Source organism: Ranitomeya variabilis, chromosome 2 (assembly GCF_051348905.1).
Source record: "Ranitomeya variabilis isolate aRanVar5 chromosome 2, aRanVar5.hap1, whole genome shotgun sequence".
Lineage (NCBI taxonomy): Eukaryota > Metazoa > Chordata > Amphibia > Anura > Dendrobatidae > Ranitomeya > Ranitomeya variabilis.
Genome location: NC_135233.1, coordinates 54,098,229 through 54,120,237, shown reverse-complemented (window position 1 = coordinate 54,120,237; position 22,009 = coordinate 54,098,229). Strand labels below are relative to the sequence as shown.

Below are 22,009 nucleotides of genomic sequence, written 5' to 3'. Positions count from 1 at the left end.
GGTTTGGACTCTTCAGCTATGGAGTCAGCAGAGCGTTAGTATCTTTTTTGCACTTTGCTCCTCAGCACTCGATGACCTCATTCATGGCCACCACTTTGTGTCCGAGTTGCTGCGGTTCCTTCCACTTCTCAATAAAACCACTCACAGGTGATAGGGGAATATTTAGGAGGGACGAAATGTCATGACCTGACTTATTACCCCAGTGGTTCCTATTACAGGACCGTGCTGGTATCAGTGAGCTCTGCACCACCAGCCAGTCTGTCACATGTTAGTAAAGACAGACGGCATTGTGAAGGGCCGAAGGTTATATACCGGGGGCGAAGGGCCGGATGTTATACAATGGGGGCAATGAGACTAATGAATAACCTGAATTCTATGATTAAAACCAGAGTCCCGATACTCGATGTCCAGTGTATAATATATATTAATAATGAAGTATAATGATGTATAATATAATCAAGTATAATATTTATTTAACTTGCTTATATAGCGTCATTAATTTCAGCACTATACAGACATTTTTCATCACTGTCCCCATTGGGGATCACAATTTAAATTCCCTACCAGTATCTGAAGTGTGGTTGGAAACTGGAGGAAACCCACACAAACACGGGGAGAACATACAAACTTCCTGCGGATGTTGTCCTTGGTGGGCAATGAACCCAGGACCCCAACGAGCTAACCATAAGGTCACCATAAGGGAATGTGACATCATAAAATGATCTTTTTTTTTCACTCATGTCATTGTTTGCCAATTTCTCTCCTGTGTCATTAAACATTGAAAGGAATTAATCACCCATGCCTGGGTTGGACCATCCTGGCGACTGTGTGATCAGTATGATGACTTTGGTGGTCCCTCCAGCCTAAGGATGGGGTCTACCTCTCTCTCCTCTCTTCTGAGGTTCCATGCTTGCAGTGCTCCCCCTTCAATATCAGTATGCTTTGGGATAAAGCTTTCTCCAAATATAATTTGATGACTTAAAATGAGAGAAATGATTCTTCCTCTGCTTCATTCTGGGAACCGTCACTAAAAACAAAATTTCATATTTGCATGCTTCAAATTTGAAGTAGCTTCAAATCTGCGGCACGTCTATTTTATCAGCGTTTTTCACCCATTTGCTGATAAAAAAAATTAATACAAAAAGGCATAAAAAATTCAAGCAAAAACACTACAAAAATGCCCTCTGCATAAAGATATCTGTCCATACTATGCCATAAATAGGCCTCATACAGTATAAGACCTCCACACTGTCTACCGTTATGAGCTATAACCACACCACTCTCTGCCATTATAAGCTATAGCTGCCACATTGTCCGCCCTTGTGAACCACGGTCTATACCATGGCTGTCCCCTCTTCACTGTTTTCCTTTACAAACTCTATATCTCCACAATGTCCTTCTCCAGGCTAGTCTTTCTCCATACTGTGCTCACATTTCACACTGCCCCTTCTCCATATTCATTCTGTGCCCCCTCTTCACACTATGCTCTCATACTGCCCACTATGTTGTCAGCTGCACAAGACCACCTTCTTTATGATCCCTGTGCCAGTCCCCATCCTCCCCTAATACCTCAGGAGCAGTGCTAACCATGGGGTGGCTACCTCTGGCCATGTAACAGTCCATTGTGACACTGGTCAGCTGCACACAACCAGTTTTTTTATGATCCTCGTGCCTGTCCCCATTGCCCTAAGCACTGATGCTTGCTCATTTTAGGGGATCCTCAGCAACATCACCCTGCAGCGTGACATGGCTACTTTCTCTTGTACAAAGAAACACATTACCATCATGCAACAACATTCAAGTTATCGACATTTGAATCACATGAAGCACAATATCTGGGAGGGCTGTCAAGAACATATTGAGCGACCAAATCTGTCCCCAATAAAACATCTGTGGGGAGGTTCTCGGACACCACCACTTCCCTTGATCCCCTCCCTACACCCCAGTCTAGGAAAACCCGGGCCGTCGGAAAAAGTCGGCGAACACTCCGAATCCCGGTGACAGTCAGGGTCTTCACAGAGATAAGTTCTTCAGGGAACACAAATTTAGGGCAAATGAGGGTTCGTTCTGCACCAATGTTATTGAGCCCCTTACTGTGGTGTCTCCCACAGTAACCGGTTGCAAATTTTCACGGGCCTTCCCAACTGCCCCACTGATAAAAATGACTGCACCATAGGGCCCTGGGCCTCGGATATGGGTTTGCTCTTCTGCCTCTCTTGAGGTGATGCTAATATGTCCAGGTTGATTGCAGGTATAGTACCGGCGGGAGTCAGATGCAGACCAGATGTTGGAAGATGGGGCGAAATCCCCGAGGACCGGCTGGCAGGGGCATTGGGTGTTGATGACTTATCCACTTTCCGACTGGCGAGGTTGACTTCCACACCTCAGGAGTATGATTAGCCTCATGGCTATCTGTGATCAGTGTGGCCTCCTTTGGCTCCCGGTTCATCAAGTACTGTCGCACCTGCACAGGGAAAAGATGAAAAAATTGGTCCTTTACCATCAGGTCCTTCAAGTCAAAGAAAGTAGTATCCGATAGTCCCTGGACCCACTGCTCGCAGTTGGTTCTGAGAAAGTCCACCACATCACCATAGCTGTCGAGAACTCCACAATGGATAGTCAGGAACTTTTTGTCGGTATGCTTCAGGAGTCAGCTGATATTTCCTTATCAGGGCCTGTTTGATGGCCTCGTAGTTTCAATTTTGTTCTCAAGGGAGAGCACCGAATGCCTCCAGAGCTTTGTCTTGAAGCCATAAGGTTAAGTATTGAGCCCATTGATCACCATGCAACTGGTACTGTCTGCAGACCTTTACAACCCCCCTCAAAAATGTGTCCAGATCCACGTTCTTGTCCATGACAGGAAAATTCTCGGGATGGGGTTTCAAAGGTGTTAACATTACTGGACTCACTGTTCAGTGGGGGAAGATTTCTCCTTCTGGAGTCGGATTAACTCATGCTCTGCGTTCTTGTAGCACAAGGGTCACATCCTCCCACTGACTGCAGAATGAGTGGCAACCAAGAGTCCATTCCAATTCTGATAGTTCTGGAACTGGATCCACAACTGGGCATCTTGATGCTCCACTGGTTTGGGGCTCTGGTGCTACATCGTGTTGGTGCCTCGCATCATCCTCCACCAAGGCACAGATCAACATCTGTTTGCTTTTCTCTGACTCATCGAGACCTCGCTTATCGCACAAATTAATCAGCTGCCATCTGACCATCTGAGCAGTAACTTGCCAAATAAAAGATAACAGGAAAACAACAGAGGGCTATAACATCTACATGCACAATATTGTCCCAGGTATAACTACTGAGTCCAGTCCTCAAAGCTGTGCACAGAATCCTTGCAGGGATCGTGAAAGTTTCTAAGGACAGGGATGATTGCTCACCTCAGATCACTAATGCTCTGTGCTCCCACCGCTTTTCACCAGTTTGTCAGGGGACGTAACTCCGCTGTCTTCAATAGTTAGGACAATTATGCAATTGACTGATGAGTGATGCACGGAGCCGAGGCTGTTTTCCTTACTAGGCCAGTTATTGGGGAACTCACAGTGAGCGTATGATATATACACTTCCGATTCCAATGCATGGAATATACACTGCTCAAAAAAATAAAGGGAACACTAAAATACCACAAATTTTTATTCATTGCAAAGTGGAATAAGTTCAGAACAATAAAACATAACAATTATCAATGTAAATCAAAATGAATATCCCATGAAGGTCTGGATTTGGAATGATACTCAAAATCAAAGTGAAACATCAAATTACAGGCCGATCCAACTTCAGTGGAAATGCCTCATGACAAGGAAAAGATGCTCAGTATTGTGTGTGGCCTCCACGTGCCTGTATGACCTCCCTACTGTACAACACCTGGGCATGCTCCTGATGAGGCGGTGGATGGTCTCCTGAGGGATCGATCTCCTCCCAGACCTAAACTAAAGCATCCGCCAACTCCTGGACAGCCTGTGGTGCAACGTGATGTTGGTGGATGGAGCGAGACATGATGTCCCAGATGTGCTCAATCGGATTCAGGTCTGGGGAACGGGCGGGCCAGTCCATAGCTTCATTGCCTTCATCTTGTAGGAACTGCTGACACACTCCAGCCACATGAGGTCTGGCATTGTCCTGCATTAAGAGGAACCCAGGGAAAACCGCACCAGAATATGATCTCAGAAGGGGTCTGAGGATCTAATCTCGGTACCTAATGGCAGTCAGGCTACCTCTGGCTAGCACATGGAGGGCTGTGCGGCCCTCCAAAGAAATGCCACACCACACCATTATTGACCCACTGCCAAACCAGTCATGCTGAAGGAAGTTGCAGGCAGATCACTCTCCACAGCGTCTCCAGACTCTGTCATGTCTGTCACATGTGCTCAGTGTGAACCTGCTTTCATCTGTGAAGGTCACAGGGCGCCAGTGGCGAATTCGCCTATCCCCGTGTTCTGTGGCAAATGCCAAGCGTCCTGCACGGTGTTGGGCTGTGAGCACAACCCCCATCTGTGGACATCTGGCCCTCAGACCATCCTCATGGAGTCGGTTTCTAACCGTTTGTGCAGACACATGCACATTTGTGGCCTGCTGGAGGTCATTTTGCAGGGCTCTGGCAGTGCTCCTTCTGTTCCTCCTTGCACAAAGGGGAGGTAGCGGTCCTGTTGCTGGGTTGTTGCCCTCCTACGGTCCCCTGCACGTCTCTTGGTGTACTGGCCTGTCTCCTGGTAGCGCCTCCAGCCTCTGGACACTACGCTGACACACAGCAAACCTTCTTGCCACAGCTCGCATTGATGTGCCATCCTGGATGAGCTGCACTACCTGAGCCACTTGTGTGGGTTGTAGAGTCCAACTCATGCTACCACGAGTGTGAAAGCATGACCAACATTCAAAAGGACCAAAATATCAGCCAGAAAGCATTGGTACTGAGATTTGGCCTGTGGTCTCCACCTGCAGAACCACTCCTTTATTGAGGGTGTCCTGATAATTAACATAGTAACATAGTTAGTAAGGCCGAAAAAAGACATTTGTCCATCCAGTTCAGCCTATATTCCATCATAATAAATCCCCAAATCTACGTCCTTCTACAGAACCTAATAATTGTATGATACAATATTGTTCTGCTCCAGGAAGACATCCAGGCCTCTCTTGAACCCCTCGACTGAGTTCGCCATCACCACCTCCTCAGGCAAGCAATTCCAGATTCTCACTGCCCTAACAGTAAAGAATCCTCTTCTATGTTGGTGGAAAAACCTTCTCTCCTCCAGACGCAAAGAATGCCCCCTTGTGCCCGTCACCTTCCTTGGTATAAACAGATCCTCAGCGAGATATTTGTATTGTCCCCTTATATACTTATACATGGTTATTAGATCGCCCCTCAGTCGTCTTTTTTCTAGACTAAATAATCCTAATTTCGCTAATCTATCTGGGTATTGTAGTTCTCCCATCCCCTTTATTAACTTTGTTGCCCTCCTTTGTACTCTCTCTAGTTCCATTATATCCTTCCTGAGCACCGGTGCCCAAAACTGGACACAGTACTCCATGTGCGGTCTAACTAGGGATTTGTACAGAGGCAGTATAATGCTCTCATCATGTGTATCCAGACCTCTTTTAATGCACCCCATGATCCTGTTTGCCTTGGCAGCTGCTGCCTGGCACTGGCTGCTCCAGGTAAGTTTATCATTAACTAGGATCCCCAAGTCCTTCTCCATGTCAGATTTACCCAGTGGTTTCCCGTTCAGTGTGTAATGGTGATATTGATTCCTTCTTCCCATGTGTATAACCTTACATTTATCATTGTTAAACCTCATCTGCCACCTTTCAGCCCAAGTTTCCAACTTATCCAGATCCATCTGTAGCAGAATACTATCTTCTCTTGTATTAACTGCTTTACATAGTTTTGTATCATCTGCAAATATCAATATTTTACTGTGTAAACCTTCTACCAGATCATTAATGAATATGTTAAAGAGAACAGGTCCCAATACCGACCCCTGCGGTACCCCACTGGTCACAGCGACCCAGTTAGAGACTATACCATTTATAACCACCCTCTGCTTTCTATCACTAAGCCAGTTACTAACCCATTTACACACATTTTCCCCCAGACCAAGCATTCTCATTTTGTGTACCAACCTCATGTGCGGCACGGTATCAAACGCTTTGGAAAAATCGAGATATACCACGTCCAATGACTCACCGTGGTCTAGCCTATAGCTTACCTCTTCATAAAAACTGATTAGATTGGTTTGACAGGAGCGATTTCTCATAAACCCATGCTGATATGGAGTTAAACAGTTATTCTCATTGAGATAATCCAGAATAATTGCCAATAATTTCCATTTGTTGTCTATTCCATTTGCACAACAGCATGTGAAATTGATTATCAGTGTTACTTCCTAAGTGGACAGTTTGATTTCACAGAAGTTTGATTTACTTGGAGTTAGATTCTGTTGTTTAAGTGTTTCCTTTATTTTTTGAGCGCTGTATATACTCCCTGGTACGGTCACTGCCAACTGCACAAATAATGAAAGGAACTAACTGCCACCATTAATCGTTAATACAGGACGATTGGACATCTGTTACAGGTAGCGTATGTCTTCATGGGTGCTGTTTACAGAGCAAGAGGAACGGAACTATTACATTTTATATATTTAATCTGGAAAGGTTGGCAGTGTTTATAAAAAAGATATAAAGATGTTACAAAATGGGAACAAAACAATACGCTATGTACAATCACATAAAATATAAGAGATAACAAAAGACCTACACCTGTGTCATGTAAATGGTTCAGAGCATAACGGAGGGAAGCACTCCTTAGGCCGGCGTCACACTAGCGAGTTTTACGGACGTAAGAGCGCAGAAAATACGTCCGTAAAACTCGCCAAACAAACGGCCCAATTATTCTCTATGGGGCTGCTCCTATCTGCCGTATATTACGCATCCGTAATATACGGTCTTGTACAGCCGTACAAAATCGCAGCATGCTGCGTTTGTCAGCGTATTGCGCAAAAAAACGCCAATGAAAATCTATGGGGGCGAGAAAAATACGGATTCCACACAGACCAGCAGTGTGACTTGCGAGAAATACGCAGCGGTGTTAGTGAAAAGCCGGTAATTCAATTGCCGGCTTTTCATTTCTCCTTCACAAACCCGACATGAAATGAGACATGGTTTACATACAGTAAACCATCTCATATCCCCTTTTTTTTTTGCATATTCCACACTACTAATGTTAGTAGTGTGTATGTGCAAAATTTGGGCGCTGTAGCTGCTAAAATAAAGGGTTAAATCACGGAAAAAATTGGCGTGGGCTCCCGCGCAATTTTCTCCGCCAGAGCGGTAAAGCCAGTGACTGAGGGCAGATATTAATAGCCAGGAGAGGGTCCATGGTTATTGGCCCCCCCGTGGCTAAAAACATCTGCCCCCAGCCACCCCAGAAAAGGCACATCTGGAAGATGCGCCTATTCTGGCACTTGGCCACTCTCTTCCCACTCCCGTGTAGCGGTGGGATATGGGGTAATGAAGGGTTAATGCCACCTTGCTATTGTAAGGTGACATTAAGCCAGATTAATAATGGATAGGCGTCAATTATGTCACCTATCCAATATTAATCCAATTGTCTGAAAGGGTTAAAAAACACACACACATTATTAAAAATTATTTTAATGAAATAAATACACAGGTTGTTTTAATATTTTATTGCTCTCTCAATCCAGCTGCAGACCCTCGCTTGGCAAAATAATAAACCCACAATATACATACCTTCAGATGAACCGTCACGTCCCACGAGGTAATCCATCTGAAGGGGTTAAAATATTTTACAAGCAGGAGCCCTGCTATTGCAGCTGTGCTCGTGTCTGTACGCCCCGGCGAATGAAGGAAATGTAGGTCAATGACCTATAGTTACCTTCAGTCGCGGTGAGGCGCCCCCTGCAGGTTGTCCTCATATGAGCTCGAGCGTGGGAAAAAGTTCCCAGGCTGCAGTTCATGAGGACATCCAGCAGAGGGCGCCTCACCGTGACTGAAGGTAACTATAGGTCATTGACCTACATTTCCTTCATTCGCCGGGGCTTACAAGCACGAGCACAGCTGCATTATAGCAGAGCTCCTGCTTGTAAAATATTTTAACCCCTTCAGATGGATTACCTCGTGGGACGTGACGGTTCATCAGAGGGTATGTATATTGTGGGTTTATTATTTTGCCAAGCGAGGGTCTTGAGATGGATTGAGAGAGCAATAAAATACTAAAAAAACCTGTGTGTTTATTTCATTAAAATACGTTTTAATAATGTGTGTTTTTTTTAACCCTTTCAGACAATTGGATTAATAATGGATAGGTGTCATAATTGACGCCTCTCCATTATTAATCTGGCTTGATGTCACCTTATAATAGCAAGGTGGCATTAACCCTTCATTACCCCATTTCCCACCGCTACACGGGAGTGGGAAGAGAGTGGCCAAGTGCCAGAATAGGCGCATCTTCCAGATGTGCCTTTTCTGGGGTGGCTGGGGGCAGATGTTTGTAGCCAGGGGGGGGGCCAATAACCATGGACCCTCTCCAGGCTATTAATATCTGCCCTCAGTCACTGGCTTTACCACTCTGGCGGAGAAAATTGCGCGGGAGCCCACGCCAATTTTTTCCGCCATTTAACCCTTTATTTTACAAGCTACAGCACCCAAATTTTGCACATACACACTACTAACATTAGTAGTGTGGAATATGCAAAAAAAGGGGGATATGAGATGGTTTACTGTATGTAAACCATGTCTCATATCATGTCGGGTTTGTGAAGGAGAAATGAAAAGCCGGCAATTGAATTACCGGCTTTTCACAGATATCGCGCTGAATTAAATATAAATACAGAATATATATATATGTGTCTCAATGACATATATATATATAAATATATATATATATATATATATATATACTGTATATATGTTTTAACGGACATTTGAGCACATAAATCCATTAGATGTCGGTTTTGCAAGCCTGCGAGAAAATATCGCAGTACGGATGCCATACCGATTACATACGGAGGATGCCATGCGCAAAATACGCTGACACACCCTAAAAAACGGACCGTATTGTCTTACGCTGAGTGTGACGCCGGCCTTAGAACAATTCCTTAGAGCAATGGACAGAACCATAGAGTATTGTTTTCCAGATCTGACAAATGACAAAAACCCAAACTCTGCTTATTATTACTTCAAGGTTACTCCCACATACCTCCCCTTGGTGAACTCATATGGCAGGCTGACCATAGGATGTGTTAGGACTTTATAATATTATGAAGTCCCCAACTTTCAGGATATCATCACCCCTAGAGGTCCCAGGTAGAAGATACAATTGTCATATTACCTATCACGATTTTACTTTTCTATAAAGATGAAAACAAGACATGGATAGCGTCATCCATCTGTCCGATATTAAGTTGGAGGTGTTCGGACAGCCTTACAGTGACGTGAGTGAATGTGTTATTGTTTTCTATGGCAGACGCTTCAACAATATAACCATGAAGGGTGAATGTGGAAGGTGTTCACTACATCTCAACTATTAATCTACATCTGAGAAATAATAAAATATTAGGTCGGCACTCCATGTGGACACTGAGCCAAGCTTCAGGTAGATATCCAGTTTAGTGGATACTGGAACCATAACCAATGATGGCCACTCCCGTCTGGAGCTACATCTTACATTATTATTTTGTAGTATTAGTCTATCAGTGGGTACTAAATGGATGGTGGCTGTCAATGTTGGATGTTTGAGTGCACCAGGGTGGCAAATATCCTTAAGATCGGGGATCTCCTAATTTTTGCTACTTGAGCCGCTTTTCATTTACCAGCCTCCATCTGAGGTCACCAAGGGGAGGTAGGTAAGAGTGGCTTGTACCTGGTAAAAGCCTTATGTGACCCACTACCATTGTTCAGTGCTGGTAGATACAGCTTGCTGTAAGGACTGTTCCATTTTCCTAAACGGAGTGCTCCCCATTCCTATGACAACAGGTCTAGTAACTTTCTTTTGTTTATTCCTTTTATTTTTCAATGACTGTGTATACTGTATTGTGTTGTCCCCTTTGTAACATCTTTTGTATATTTTTATAAACACTGCGTAATTGCTGGATTACATATATAACATTTAAGAGCTTTATTCCTTTTGCTTTATAAACCGCACTCCTGAAGTCCCCAATAATCTGTCTAGTAGCAAATTCAGTATTTGCCTTGTCCATCCATTGACAGTCAATTGTGTGCTTGTCTTGACAATTGGCAAGCGGAGTGCTGTTTCCTGACTAAAACCTTATTACGGTATTTCAAGGGCTACCAAGAACGCAAAAGAAAAATAATTCTCGTTAATTGTATTTCTACTTTTCCCATTATTCAGCTATAGTCTTTTTGCAGAAATTACAATAAATTTTTTGTTTTGTCAACTTAAAGTCTCAAAAAAAGTTCAACCGTGGACCATATAAAAAATGCACATTTTTAATTACAATACATTTTCAACATAAAATTATTAAAATAATTACAAAATTAAAATCTCATTCAGTATTGCAGGAACTCTTAATATGAATTGGAATGTTCCAGTTTAGTGAGAATTTTTTTTATAATTCTCGAGGAATAATGGTGAATGAAGACACTGGACTGCTGGATTCCAAGTCTAGTGCAGACAGAAAACATTCGACAGCCGCTTCATGCTTCCCCTGGTCTTGTAGGACTTGCCCCAGTCCATTCCAAGCATCATGAGACGTACTCTGATTTTGTACGGCGTCCCGGAGATACTTCTCAGCCAGTGAGTTCCTCCCAAGTCTATTCAGTACAAGCCCCTGGAAGCAAACAAATAAAAGACTTTATGATGTAAGTGATGTATGTCACTGGACTAATTACAACAAATTGACAATTAACCAGTCCGGTATCTGCTTTTATGGCTATTTATTATTCAGCAAACTCCTTATCTGTTGCCCAGGGCCACAATGCTGGTAAATGACCAGTAAATTATCAAGTAAAATTATAACAGACTTTTTTGAAGACACGCCCGAGACTGGATCAACTGATGAATGTAAGGGTAACGGTTCTAAAAATTTACTCTGTCTTAATATGTCTTTTCTGATTTTTTTTTCTATTCTTCAAGGGGTTATCAAAACTTGTTAAATGGGTAAAATTGCAAAGTTATTAAAAAATCCTCTATGGTCTTAAGAACGAAGGGATTTTCCATTTTACATAGTGTCTCCTTGCCTAAGTTACCAGCTACCTCTGCAGTCTTTTAGAAGTGTTTGGTCTACTAGGTGAGGCACAAAAGCTTACAAACCCTTCGCCTTAGCGCTTGCCGACTCAATGGATCCAGTGAGGTTCAGTGCACCCTTGTGCTCCTCCGGAACTGCAGAGGCAAAGCTGCCTCTTCTTGAAGGATGGGAGAATGCACAGTTTGGGCCAATGGCTTGATGACATCTGTAGTCCAAAATGTCAATCTTCAGGAGCACACCGTTTCCTGGTAAACAGGAAGCGAGGAGGCAAGGAATCGGTAAGCTCCTGAACGAAAGATTTTAGGCAACCCCTTTATGGTAGGTTAACACAAGTAAATTCTCTCCATAATGATATAATCAGAAGTAGATCCATGTTCGATTAGAGGCCCTTCTACATGGACTGATATGACCTGTATGTGGATAATCGTTCCACATTGCATAATGTCAGCAGCACAGCTCTCATACACACCGGAATATGTGCTGTCGACAACAATGACTTTCTGACCTGAATAAAAGAAGTCAACGAACAAGCGTTTTGTTTGTCAGACAATTGTAGTCATATTTGCACAGCCCAATGGTGTGGAACAAGAGTTCTTACTATTAGATAGGCTAAATATTGCCTTGTGGAAAGAGGCTTTCAGGATAAGCTATCATTAATTGATCATTATTTCATTATCGATCAACTTTCCCCACGACTTTAACAGAGTTATTCTTAGAACCTACACAGACGAAAAAAATTGATTTGCCCTAATCAATATTTTATACTCAATCTCTGTCTTGAATATGAAACTTCCGAAATGCAAAGTTGATGAAGAAAGGTAATCAATCATTCCCATCTAGAAACTGATCATGCATGCATACCAAGTTTTTTCAGTTAAGTTTCAGGTTTGTGCCTTTAGGGCAGGTAAGGATGTGGCTTTCCTTTCGTTGAGCTGGACATAACGTTTAGATAGCTTTTTATTTGCTGGGCATCCATTCGGGACCCGGTCCCACTCTGCCCTTATTCACATTGACGTCACTTTGACACATGGTAAGGTTTTAATACTAAAGGTTAGGACCATCCCAATTGGGTACACCTTGACGCTAATGGGATGGCTTTTATGTTTTTTTTTTAAATCAAAAACGGTATTTATTAAGTTCCCTACATTATTTATATGCACTATTGCTTTTACTTATTTACTTACAGCAGGGTATATGTTCATTTTGTTGCTGTTTTGGATTTTGTCCAATTATTACAATAAGGAAGAGGTAATCCAGAATTAGAAAAATATTGCTGTTTTTTTCCAAAAACAGCACAACACCAATCCATGGGTTGTTTTTTATTAGTGCAATTCATCTCCCTTGAGTAAAAATAGTAGTAGGTGGCAATAACACAAGCAAGACCCTTTAACAAATGTGGTGCTGATTTTGTAAAGAAGCTCTTCTAATCCTGGACTACCCCTTTAAACTGCTAATTGTAATTGTCTGTCTACCAACAGAGCTGTGTAAGAAATTTGTGGATATCTCCAGAAGGTCTGCCACTGAATAATGACCGCAGGCTGATAGCAACTCGATTACTAGAGTGTCCATTTGCAAAGTTAATTAGCTGTGCACGGTCCGCATTGATGTAAACGTGCAGCCTCTTGCAATTAGTTTGCAGTTTAAAATGAGTCTTAAATTGGTCAAGTATTCTTCATCTTCCGGACCTGCTTCTCCGCTGCTATAGCAGCAGCATACGTCATTTTGATAAATGTCCGTGTCCGTCCTGGCCATCTTCTATGTCACTGCTCCTTGTAATTGAATATGAAGCAATTAGCGGAGAATTACTGGACACCAGAAATTTCAATTTGCTAGTTTGTTTCTCTGACAACAAATTTTATCCTTTGAACCGAATCCTATAAGAGCTCAATAAATAGTCATTTGTTTTCAAGAAAAAGACCTGGGTGCATTGACGGAAAGCTACAAACCCAAGATCTGTCTGAACGTTAGAGATTTAGAAAGATTTGGAAAAATGATTTGGACTTTTGGAGCTGATGTCCAATTCCTGGCAAAAGTAGAAGCGCTAGCACTTACTACAAAAACAAAAATTAAAGAGGACTTGTAAAAAGTGGCAATTTTTTAATCTAATTTTATTGCGCCTCTGTGAATTCATTTCTTTACTTAAAATCTGCCATCCGGTTCTAGAGCTAGGGGCCTCTTAGTGCTAATTTTTATGGCCTTTACCAAGGTGGTGTAGTTTGTAAGATTCTCTGGTGGAATGGTGTCTTGTGGCTGCTGTGCATTACTGCCCTGTGAGCAACGCCCCCTTGGTAAAGATTTTATTTAAAAATAAGAACAGTATACTTAGGAGAGCAGCACAAATAATGTTCACCTATTAAATGACATGTGTTTTGCCAGAAATGTGTGCCACAATTTTGGACCACAGTGTTGCACACTAGGACTCAACCCTTTCCGCCTAGGCTCTCCACCAAGGCCACGTCCTCTTGCTGGACAAGGCGCAGTGGATAAAAATTTGGTGCAAATCATGAGAGCAAATTGAGCCAGAATTCTGCCATATTTAGCTTGTTACATCTCCCCTGTGTGTGTCGCTTTTTGTTCCCATCCTGCTAATCTTCCTGATGCCCATTTTTGCTTCAGATCTATGTCTTTGAGTAGTTATGATGAAAGATCCCCTCCAACTCCTCTGCCCCAGGAGCTTCACCAAGTTGTGCAGCAAAACGGATCACGATATGTAAGATATGGTATAAAGGCGTCGTATATACGGTAGTACCTCATAAGTCATATCGTAGCTGATTGGCAGGGGATGCACAAACTTTTGCATAAAACTGCATCTAACATATCTTGTGGTCAATGCCATAAATATACTGTTCACCTTAAAGATGGTTATTTCAAGTCTTACTATTATACTGGGTCATTCATCTTGTCGTAACTTCATTTGTAAGAAAAACCCTTGATATTCTTAATTCCTGCAATTTACATCAGCTTTCTTTTCATTAAGTGCACGTCAAATATGAGCTTTCTTATGAAAATTCAGCAGCAAATGTTTCAGCGGCATTAATTCATTGCTTTTCACTCTCGGCACAGCACAGCCGTTTGATTACAGATAATAATGTCTGCCACTAGATTTAAGGGAAATTGATTAATACGATGGAAATGTGACGTGCATATTAACTCACCTCTTCTGACTCAATGTCTCCAGACACCTAGCGGAGCAGATGTGTCAACTTTATATCTGTATGTTTTATTCCGTGGAGATTATAAGAAAATTGGTTTAATATGGAAACAGTAAAGAACTAAATGTAAATTAATTAGGTTTCAATATAAGATTTTAATAAGATATTTACAGTTTGACTTGAAGTGAATGTTACTTTCTTTTTCCTTTTTAACAAAGCAAAGATCAACACTTAAAGGGGACCTGTCATGTGCCATAAATTTGTAATTTTTAAAATCTGGTATAAATGGCGGTGTTCTCCTGAATCTGGAGTTGTTTAACTTTTGTTCCTGCTCCTTTCTGTTCCTGAGTTATGGCCTCCTGTTCCCTGTATATGGTTTGAGTCTTTTTATCTAAGTGGGTGTGGTCCTCTTCTCTGTGGGTGTGGTCTTAAGAACCACGCCCCCATTACTATAAAAAAATCAACCTAGATTTACATACAAGGAAAAGAAGGCCGTATCTCAAGAACGGAGAGGCACTGGAACAAAAGAAAAACAGTATAAGAATCAGGGGAATAGCGGCATTTACACCACGTAAAAAAATTATACATATTTGTGGCAAGTGATCGATCCTTTTTAAGCAGTTAGCCTTCTTTATCAAAACCATTACAACCAATTACAACTCAGTTTTATTTTTTATAAAACTGGTAGACTGAAAGCTGAGCTCTGATTGTTTGCTATGAGCAACCATGACAATTCTTCCAGTTGGCAGCTTTGATAAATTTGTCCCTTTAGAAATCTTATTTGTTTTTATTTCTTGACTATACAAATGATTTTTCTAGCTTTGTACATAGTGATGGCAGTAACCATCTTGTTTGAGCTGCAGTTCAAATATTTACATAGTTACCAACATTGGTGTTCGGATTTCAGAGACCCTTTTGTCCCCTCCCTGGTTCCACCTAGAAATGCCCTTTTTTTTTTAAACACAAACCTCACCCCTTTTTCACACAGAACACTGAGAATTCACCATGTTTGCTGCATTTGCATTGTACTTTAGAGGTATACCAGAGCCACAGGTCATAAAGTTGGTGGAAATTGATTTGCAGGACCCAGACCAGTGGTCAGGTCAGCGAACAGTTGTTGCTCGAGAGGAACCCTAAGAATCGCCTCCTACCTAAAGGCATTCTTGGCTTTTCTTTCGATTAGCTGGACTGGCACAACATTATCATTGCAATGTAACACAAATGTGACGTTCCGCCAGGCTAGCAAATCAAAAGAAGATCTACAGTTTTCAGGACTCCCATCCGATGGCCAAGGATTACTGACCAGGTCATGCAAATCAATTCTAGAAGGTGGGGTTTCCTTCATCCAGGGCAATGGATTCAATGTTCTGCCCTAACCCTATATCTAAATATCTTGGAAAAGTCAAAGTGCTTCCCGTGACACACAGCACTAACGCCTCGGTCACCCCTTCATAAACATCAGATCTATGCCACCACATAAGCATCTTTTCAGGAAAGCCTACAGCCTGCAATAACCATTCTGCCGCCTCACCAACCACCCGAGCTGCCGCCTCATCACCACCCGAGCTGCCGCCTCATCACCACTCGAACTGCCATGTCACCACCACCAGAGCTACCGCATCACCACCACCAAAGCTGCCGCCTCACCACCACCAGAGCTGCCACCTCACCACCACTCAGCTGCCACGTCACCACCACCAGGGCTACCGCGTCACCACCACCAGAGCTGCCGCCTCATCACCACCCGAGCTGCCGCCTCATCACCACCCGAGCTGCCGCCTCATCACCACCCGAGCTGCCATGTCACCACCACCAGAGCTACCGTGTCACCACCACCAGAGCTGCCGCCTCACCACCACCAGAGCTGCCACCTCACCACCACCCGAGCTGCCACGTCATCACCACCAGGGCTACTGCATCACCACCACCAGAGCTACCGCCTCACCACCACCAGAGCTGCCACCTCACCACCACCAGGGCTACCGCGTCACCACCACCAGAGCTGCCGCCTCACCACCACCATAGCTGCCACTTCACCACCACCAGAGCTGCCGCCTCACCACCACCATAGCTGCCACTTCACCACCACCAGAGCTGCCGCACTCCCGACCTTCTGTCTCTTCCCCATTATCCCATAGAATGTAAGTCCGCAAGGACAGGGTCCTCTCCCCTCTGTACCAGTCTGTCATTAGTTTGTTTACTGTAAACAATATCTATAACTCTGTACATAACTCGTTTCTCATGTACAGCACCATGGAAGTAATGGTGCTATATAAATAAATAATAATATGTCACCCATAGGTGTAACACATTATATGTGTTTTTTGCTGGATGCCTCTGTCAAACACAAAAGTAAAACAGTCTGAAGGATACCATAAGGTCAGACTTTGGGCATCTGCAGTGTGAACAGGACCCTATAGATACACTTAGCATATGAGTCAAGATCTTTGTTACTTGTTACTACTGAAAGTGGCCTAAGACACAACGCGCAATAACTAGTGACTTCTGGAAGGCGGTGAATACTTTTCCAGGTTTGGTAATTACAATACTTTGACTCTAAGTCTATTAAATCCCATATTTTATTTATGTGAACGGTCGCTGGTTCGGAGACAGATTAAGTGTTACTTTGCAGCTGTACTATTGGATCGTGCTGTGATTTGCAGAATTCAGCTCAGGGGAAATGTAATCTGCAGTGACAGAAATGACAACCTGCTTTAGTTAATGTGAACTACCTCCAGCACATAGAAATTGGTCAAACGCTGCAATGATACCGAGCTAACACGTCTGCTGCGAGTGACAAAGGAAGGAGGCGTAGCGATGGCGAACTGACAAGACCCCTCGCTGCTGCTGAATCACGCACAGGCTCCTTCTGGGTTGCAGATCTTTAGTCATCTCTTCTGCGTTGGCTTTTTTATGGGTAGCCGTTATCTTTTTGCCATTTTGCTCAGCTAGTTACACAACGGCGTGTCCCTTGCATTGGAAAGCAGGAATTTAGCCCCACATATTTTCAGCAGTGTCTCGTTCTATACACTGTCATATACAGTTATGCTCAAAAGATTACATACCCCGGCAGAATTTTTGCTTTCTTGGCCTTTATTTAGAGATTATGAATGATAACACCAAAACTTTTTCTCCACTCATGGTTAGTGGTTGGGTGAAGCCATTTATTGTCAAACTACTGTTTTTTTCTCTTTTTAAATCATAATGACAACCCAAAACATCCAAATGACCCTGATCAAAAGTTCACATACCCCATTTCTTAATACCCTGTATTGCCCCCTCTAACATCAATGACAGCTTGAAGTCTATTGTGGTAGTTGTGGATGAGGTTCTTTATTTTCTCAGATGGTAAAGCTGCCCACTCTTCTTGGCAAAAAGCCTCCAGTTCCCGTAAATTCCTGGGATGTTTAGCATGAACTGCACGTGTTAGATCTCCCCAGAGTTTCTCAATGATATTCAGGTCAGGAGACTGAGATGGCCACTCCAGGACCTTCACTATGTTCTGCTGTAGCCAATGACAGGTCGACTAAGCCTTGTGTTTTGGATCGTTGTCATGTTGGAACGTCCAAGTACGTCTCATGCGCAGCTTCCGGCTGATGAGTGCAAATTTGTCTCCAGTATTTGCTGAAAACGTGCTGCATTCATCTTTCCTTCAACTTTGACCAAGTTTCCTGTACCTATGTAGCTCACACATCCCCAAAGCATCAGCAATTCACTTTCATGCTTTACAGTAGGAATGGTGTTACTTTCATCATAGGCCTTGTTGATCTCTCTACAAATGCAACGTTTATGGGTGTGGCCAAAAAGTTCAATTTTGGTCTCATCACTCCAAATTCCTTTGTTCCAGAAGTTTTGAGGCTTGTCCCTGTGCTGTCTTGTATATTGTAGGCAAGATAATTTGTGGCATTTGCGCAGTAATGGCTTTCTTCTGGCGACTTGACCATGCAGCCCATTTTTCTTCAAGTGCCTTTTCATTGTGCATCTTGAAACAGCCACACCGCTAGATTTCAGAGAGTCCTGTATTTCAGATGATGTTATTTGTGGGTTTTTCTTTGCATCCCAAACAATTTTCCTGGCAGTTGTGGACATTTTTGTTGGTCTACCTGACTGTGGTTTTGTTTTTCCAGAGCCCCTGATTTTCCATTTGTTAATCATAGTTTGAACGCTGCTGACTGGCATTATCAATTCCTTGGATATCTTTTTGTATCGCTTTCCTGTTTTATACAGTTCACTACCTTTTCCCGTAGATCCGTTGACAATTCTTTTGCTTTCTCCATGACTCACAATCCAGAAACGTCAGTGGCTGGATGAAAGATGCAAGAGTCTGTCTGGATCCCAGAAACTCACAGCTTTTATTCACACACACTGATTACAAGCAAACAGGTCACAGGTGAGGATGTTACCTTTAGTAGCCATTCAAACCCATTTGGGTCAAATTCTGTGATTGTTATCAGGCCAAAACACCAGGGTATGTGAACTTTTGATCAGGGTCATTTGGATGTTTTGGGTTGTCATTATGAGTTAAAAAGAGAAACCACAGTAGTTTGACAATAAATGGTTTCACCCAACCACTAACCATGAGTGGAGAAAAAGTTTTGGTGTTATCATTCACATTCTCTGAAAAAAAGGCCAAGAAAGAAAAAATTCTGCAGGGTATGTAAACTTTTGAGCACAACTGTACGTGTTACAATAATGTGTACATCTTGGTAAATACAAAATTTATTTTCCCACAGCCTCAGGCACGTTTATCCATGCCATTAATGATCTGTAGACTACCAAGGATTTGATGACCCATTTACACAGTTACATTTTGTTCTGATTTATTTTATAATTTTTTCTATAAAATGTTCAGCGTCCTGCTCTTCTTTACAGAGATCCAAATACTTCTCATCATTTAATTGCATCGGTAAACGGTAAAAGCCAAGCTGCCTGCAGCCACCACCAGGGGGAGCCCACATGAGATGGATGTACACCGCTCCCATAGAACATGATGATAAATCTGTCTTCAGAGCCCCTCACAACTGGATGTGGTTCATGGCCACTATTAGTATTTTATATGATATAACATTGTATAAGCCTATTTTAACTCTCCCGTTAAAGGGGTTATTCCAAGGAAAATATGCATGATAGGTGATAAATGATTGTTGTGGGGTCCAACTGTTGGGACCCCACTGATCAAGAGAACGGGTATCCTGTGTAAATGGTGTGGTAGCGTGGTAGTACCACTACTTTATTCACTGTCTATGGGAGACAAGTCCACTCCTGTAGACTCGTAAAGGTGAATGGTGCCTCGCCATACATACAAACTACCGTTCCATTCACATGGGGCATGGGACTTTCGTTCTCATCATTAGTGGGGTCCGGGTGGTTGGACCCCCAGGAATCATATACTTATCACTCATCCTATGGATAGGAGATAAATCTTGTACGTGGTTATGATAACCCTTTAAAGGGCGCATTCAGACGGCTGTATAAATCGGACCGAGATTGGACTGCAATGCACGGACTGGCCAGCGACTTTCCCGACCCGAGTGCGACAGCTGCATAGAAATATATGACGCTGTCATGCTCGGGTGAAGAGAGCCGCCGGCCAGTCCGTGCATTGCAGTCCAATCCATACAGCCGTCTGACTGCGCCCTACAAATGATATCAGAGACTATAAGTCTGTCTGTTCTCTTATAATAAACCTAACGTTGCCCATATACTTTAATAACTTTTTGCTAGCTGACATTTATTCCTCTCGACTCTCCTACGCAAATGCATGCTCGGCTCAGCTGAGCGTGCATGTGTTTGAATGACACGGCTAGAAAAGCTGCCTTTGATGGCCACCTACCTTTTTTAAGAACATATTGAGTTAAAATTAAGTATGCCCCTTTTGGGGGGGGAGAGTCGGGGTGGGCACAGGCACCATATCATATACATAACTTAGTGTTGGTTCTATGGACCCCTTTAATCCCCCGGTCTTTTCTTATATTAAGCCCTAACACAACCTGTATATAACAGCTATTCTCTTGGTCAATATCAGCTACCAAAGAACATTCTGAGCTCTGCTACATCCGTGCGGTTGTAAATGCCTTTGAGCCTGACGCTGCACATTTTATTCTTCCCCCGTATGACGGCTTGCTGTGGTGTAAAATGAAACTGCAGACACGTAATTTACCGGCGGCAAAGTGCACACAGGATCGATTGTGAAACAAAAGCCCTTTTATCAAAGTGTTTCACACAATAGTTAAAGCCCAGCATAATGCCTGGAACAGGATCTGCGCGCAGAGTCATATATTACCTCACGGCGCTGGAAAAATGGAAGAAACGACTACAAAGGGGGAAAAAAAACCCTTTACCTATTACCGGTATATCCTATAAAACCGAAGTGTAGTGTCAGCCTTTCAATTAAACCTTGGACCTTCTGCAGCTTGCGGTTGGGATGAGTGATGCGTCTGAGCCGTCTCCCCTCCCGCGGCACAGCCACTCATGATATAAGCTGTATTTATCGGTGACACACTAATGTGACTTGTACCCTCCGCCATCTGTCAGCAGCCGTCTACGTACATGACAGGACCACTTGTAATTACATCTTCCTTAACACTATCTCTTCTACATCGCTGCTTTCATTCGTGTTCATTGAACTACAAGTCCCTTTGGTGATTACAGAATCTGAAGAAACATTGGACGACGTCATTATATCGGTTTATCTACGGACAATGGTCGTGTAGTGATGAGACGATGATAATGGATAATCGAGGCCGTAGACGTCCACTGTAAAATGACCGACGGCGACGACTACAAAGCAAAGGACATTAATCCATAGGTTGGAAGATCGACAGGACTATCATAGAAACATGAGCATGGCCTTAGGGGCTGCAGAAGTCGCATCAGCACCCAGGCTTTGGAGCCCCCAAACACTTTAGATGGTTCGGCAGGCGGCGTTCTTGGCCGTCTCTTCCATACCAAGAAGTGCTCACTCTGCCCGAGTGCTCGTGTGCCGCTTACAGAACAAAAGGATCAGTTATCTCAAATCGGACATGGTGGATTCTTATCTTCCTGACAGGGTCCCCATACACATTTGATTGTCAGCTGAGCCTGTCGGCGTCAGAAGGTTGGGCCGACATTAGTCTAATGTGTTTGGGGGCCTTAAAGAGGTTGTCCACTACTTTTTCACTGATGACCTATCTTTAGGATAGGTCATCCATGTCTGATCGGTCGGGGTCCGATACCCGGCAGCCCTTCTGATCAGCTTTTCTAGGTGGTGGCGGCTTCAAGTCCGAAACGCTCACTTGCAGAGTTGCTCCATGTTTTGATATTGGCCGCGGCAGGGTACTGCACATCCACCTCTTATTGATTTGAATAGTAGGTGGATGTGTTGTACCCTGCTGCAGCCACTATCAGGAGATGGAGCAGGTCCGTAAGTGAGCACTTCCGGCTGGCGGAAGAACAGCTAATCGGTGGGGGTGGCGGGTGTTGGACCAGACATTGATGACCTATCCTACAGATAGGTCATCAATGAAAAAGTAGTGGACAACTTCTTTAAGGCCAATTGCACACATCAGTCATTCATGGTCAGACTGCGATGTTTGCACTGGCATAGGCGTTTCTGAGGATATTCTTGTACAAGGGCCCTTTTCTGTC

At 43.3% G+C, this 22,009-nt stretch overlaps 1 protein-coding gene across 3 annotated transcripts in view; it reads right to left on the bottom strand.

Moving 5' to 3' along the window:
• Positions 1 to 10,450: 10,450 nt before the first annotated feature.
• TTC7A (tetratricopeptide repeat domain 7A) overlaps positions 10,451 to 22,009 on the bottom strand; it is a 390,080-nt gene continuing 378,521 nt past the window's right edge. For 2 of the 3 annotated variants that reach the window (XM_077282426.1, XM_077282428.1), the window contains one exon: positions 10,451 to 10,814. In XM_077282426.1, coding sequence (XP_077138541.1) covers positions 10,593 to 10,814 — 222 coding nt within the window. In that variant the 3' untranslated portion in view covers positions 10,451 to 10,592. The remainder of the gene's footprint in view (positions 10,815 to 22,009) is intronic. The other variant, XM_077282427.1, reaches the window with a different exon arrangement.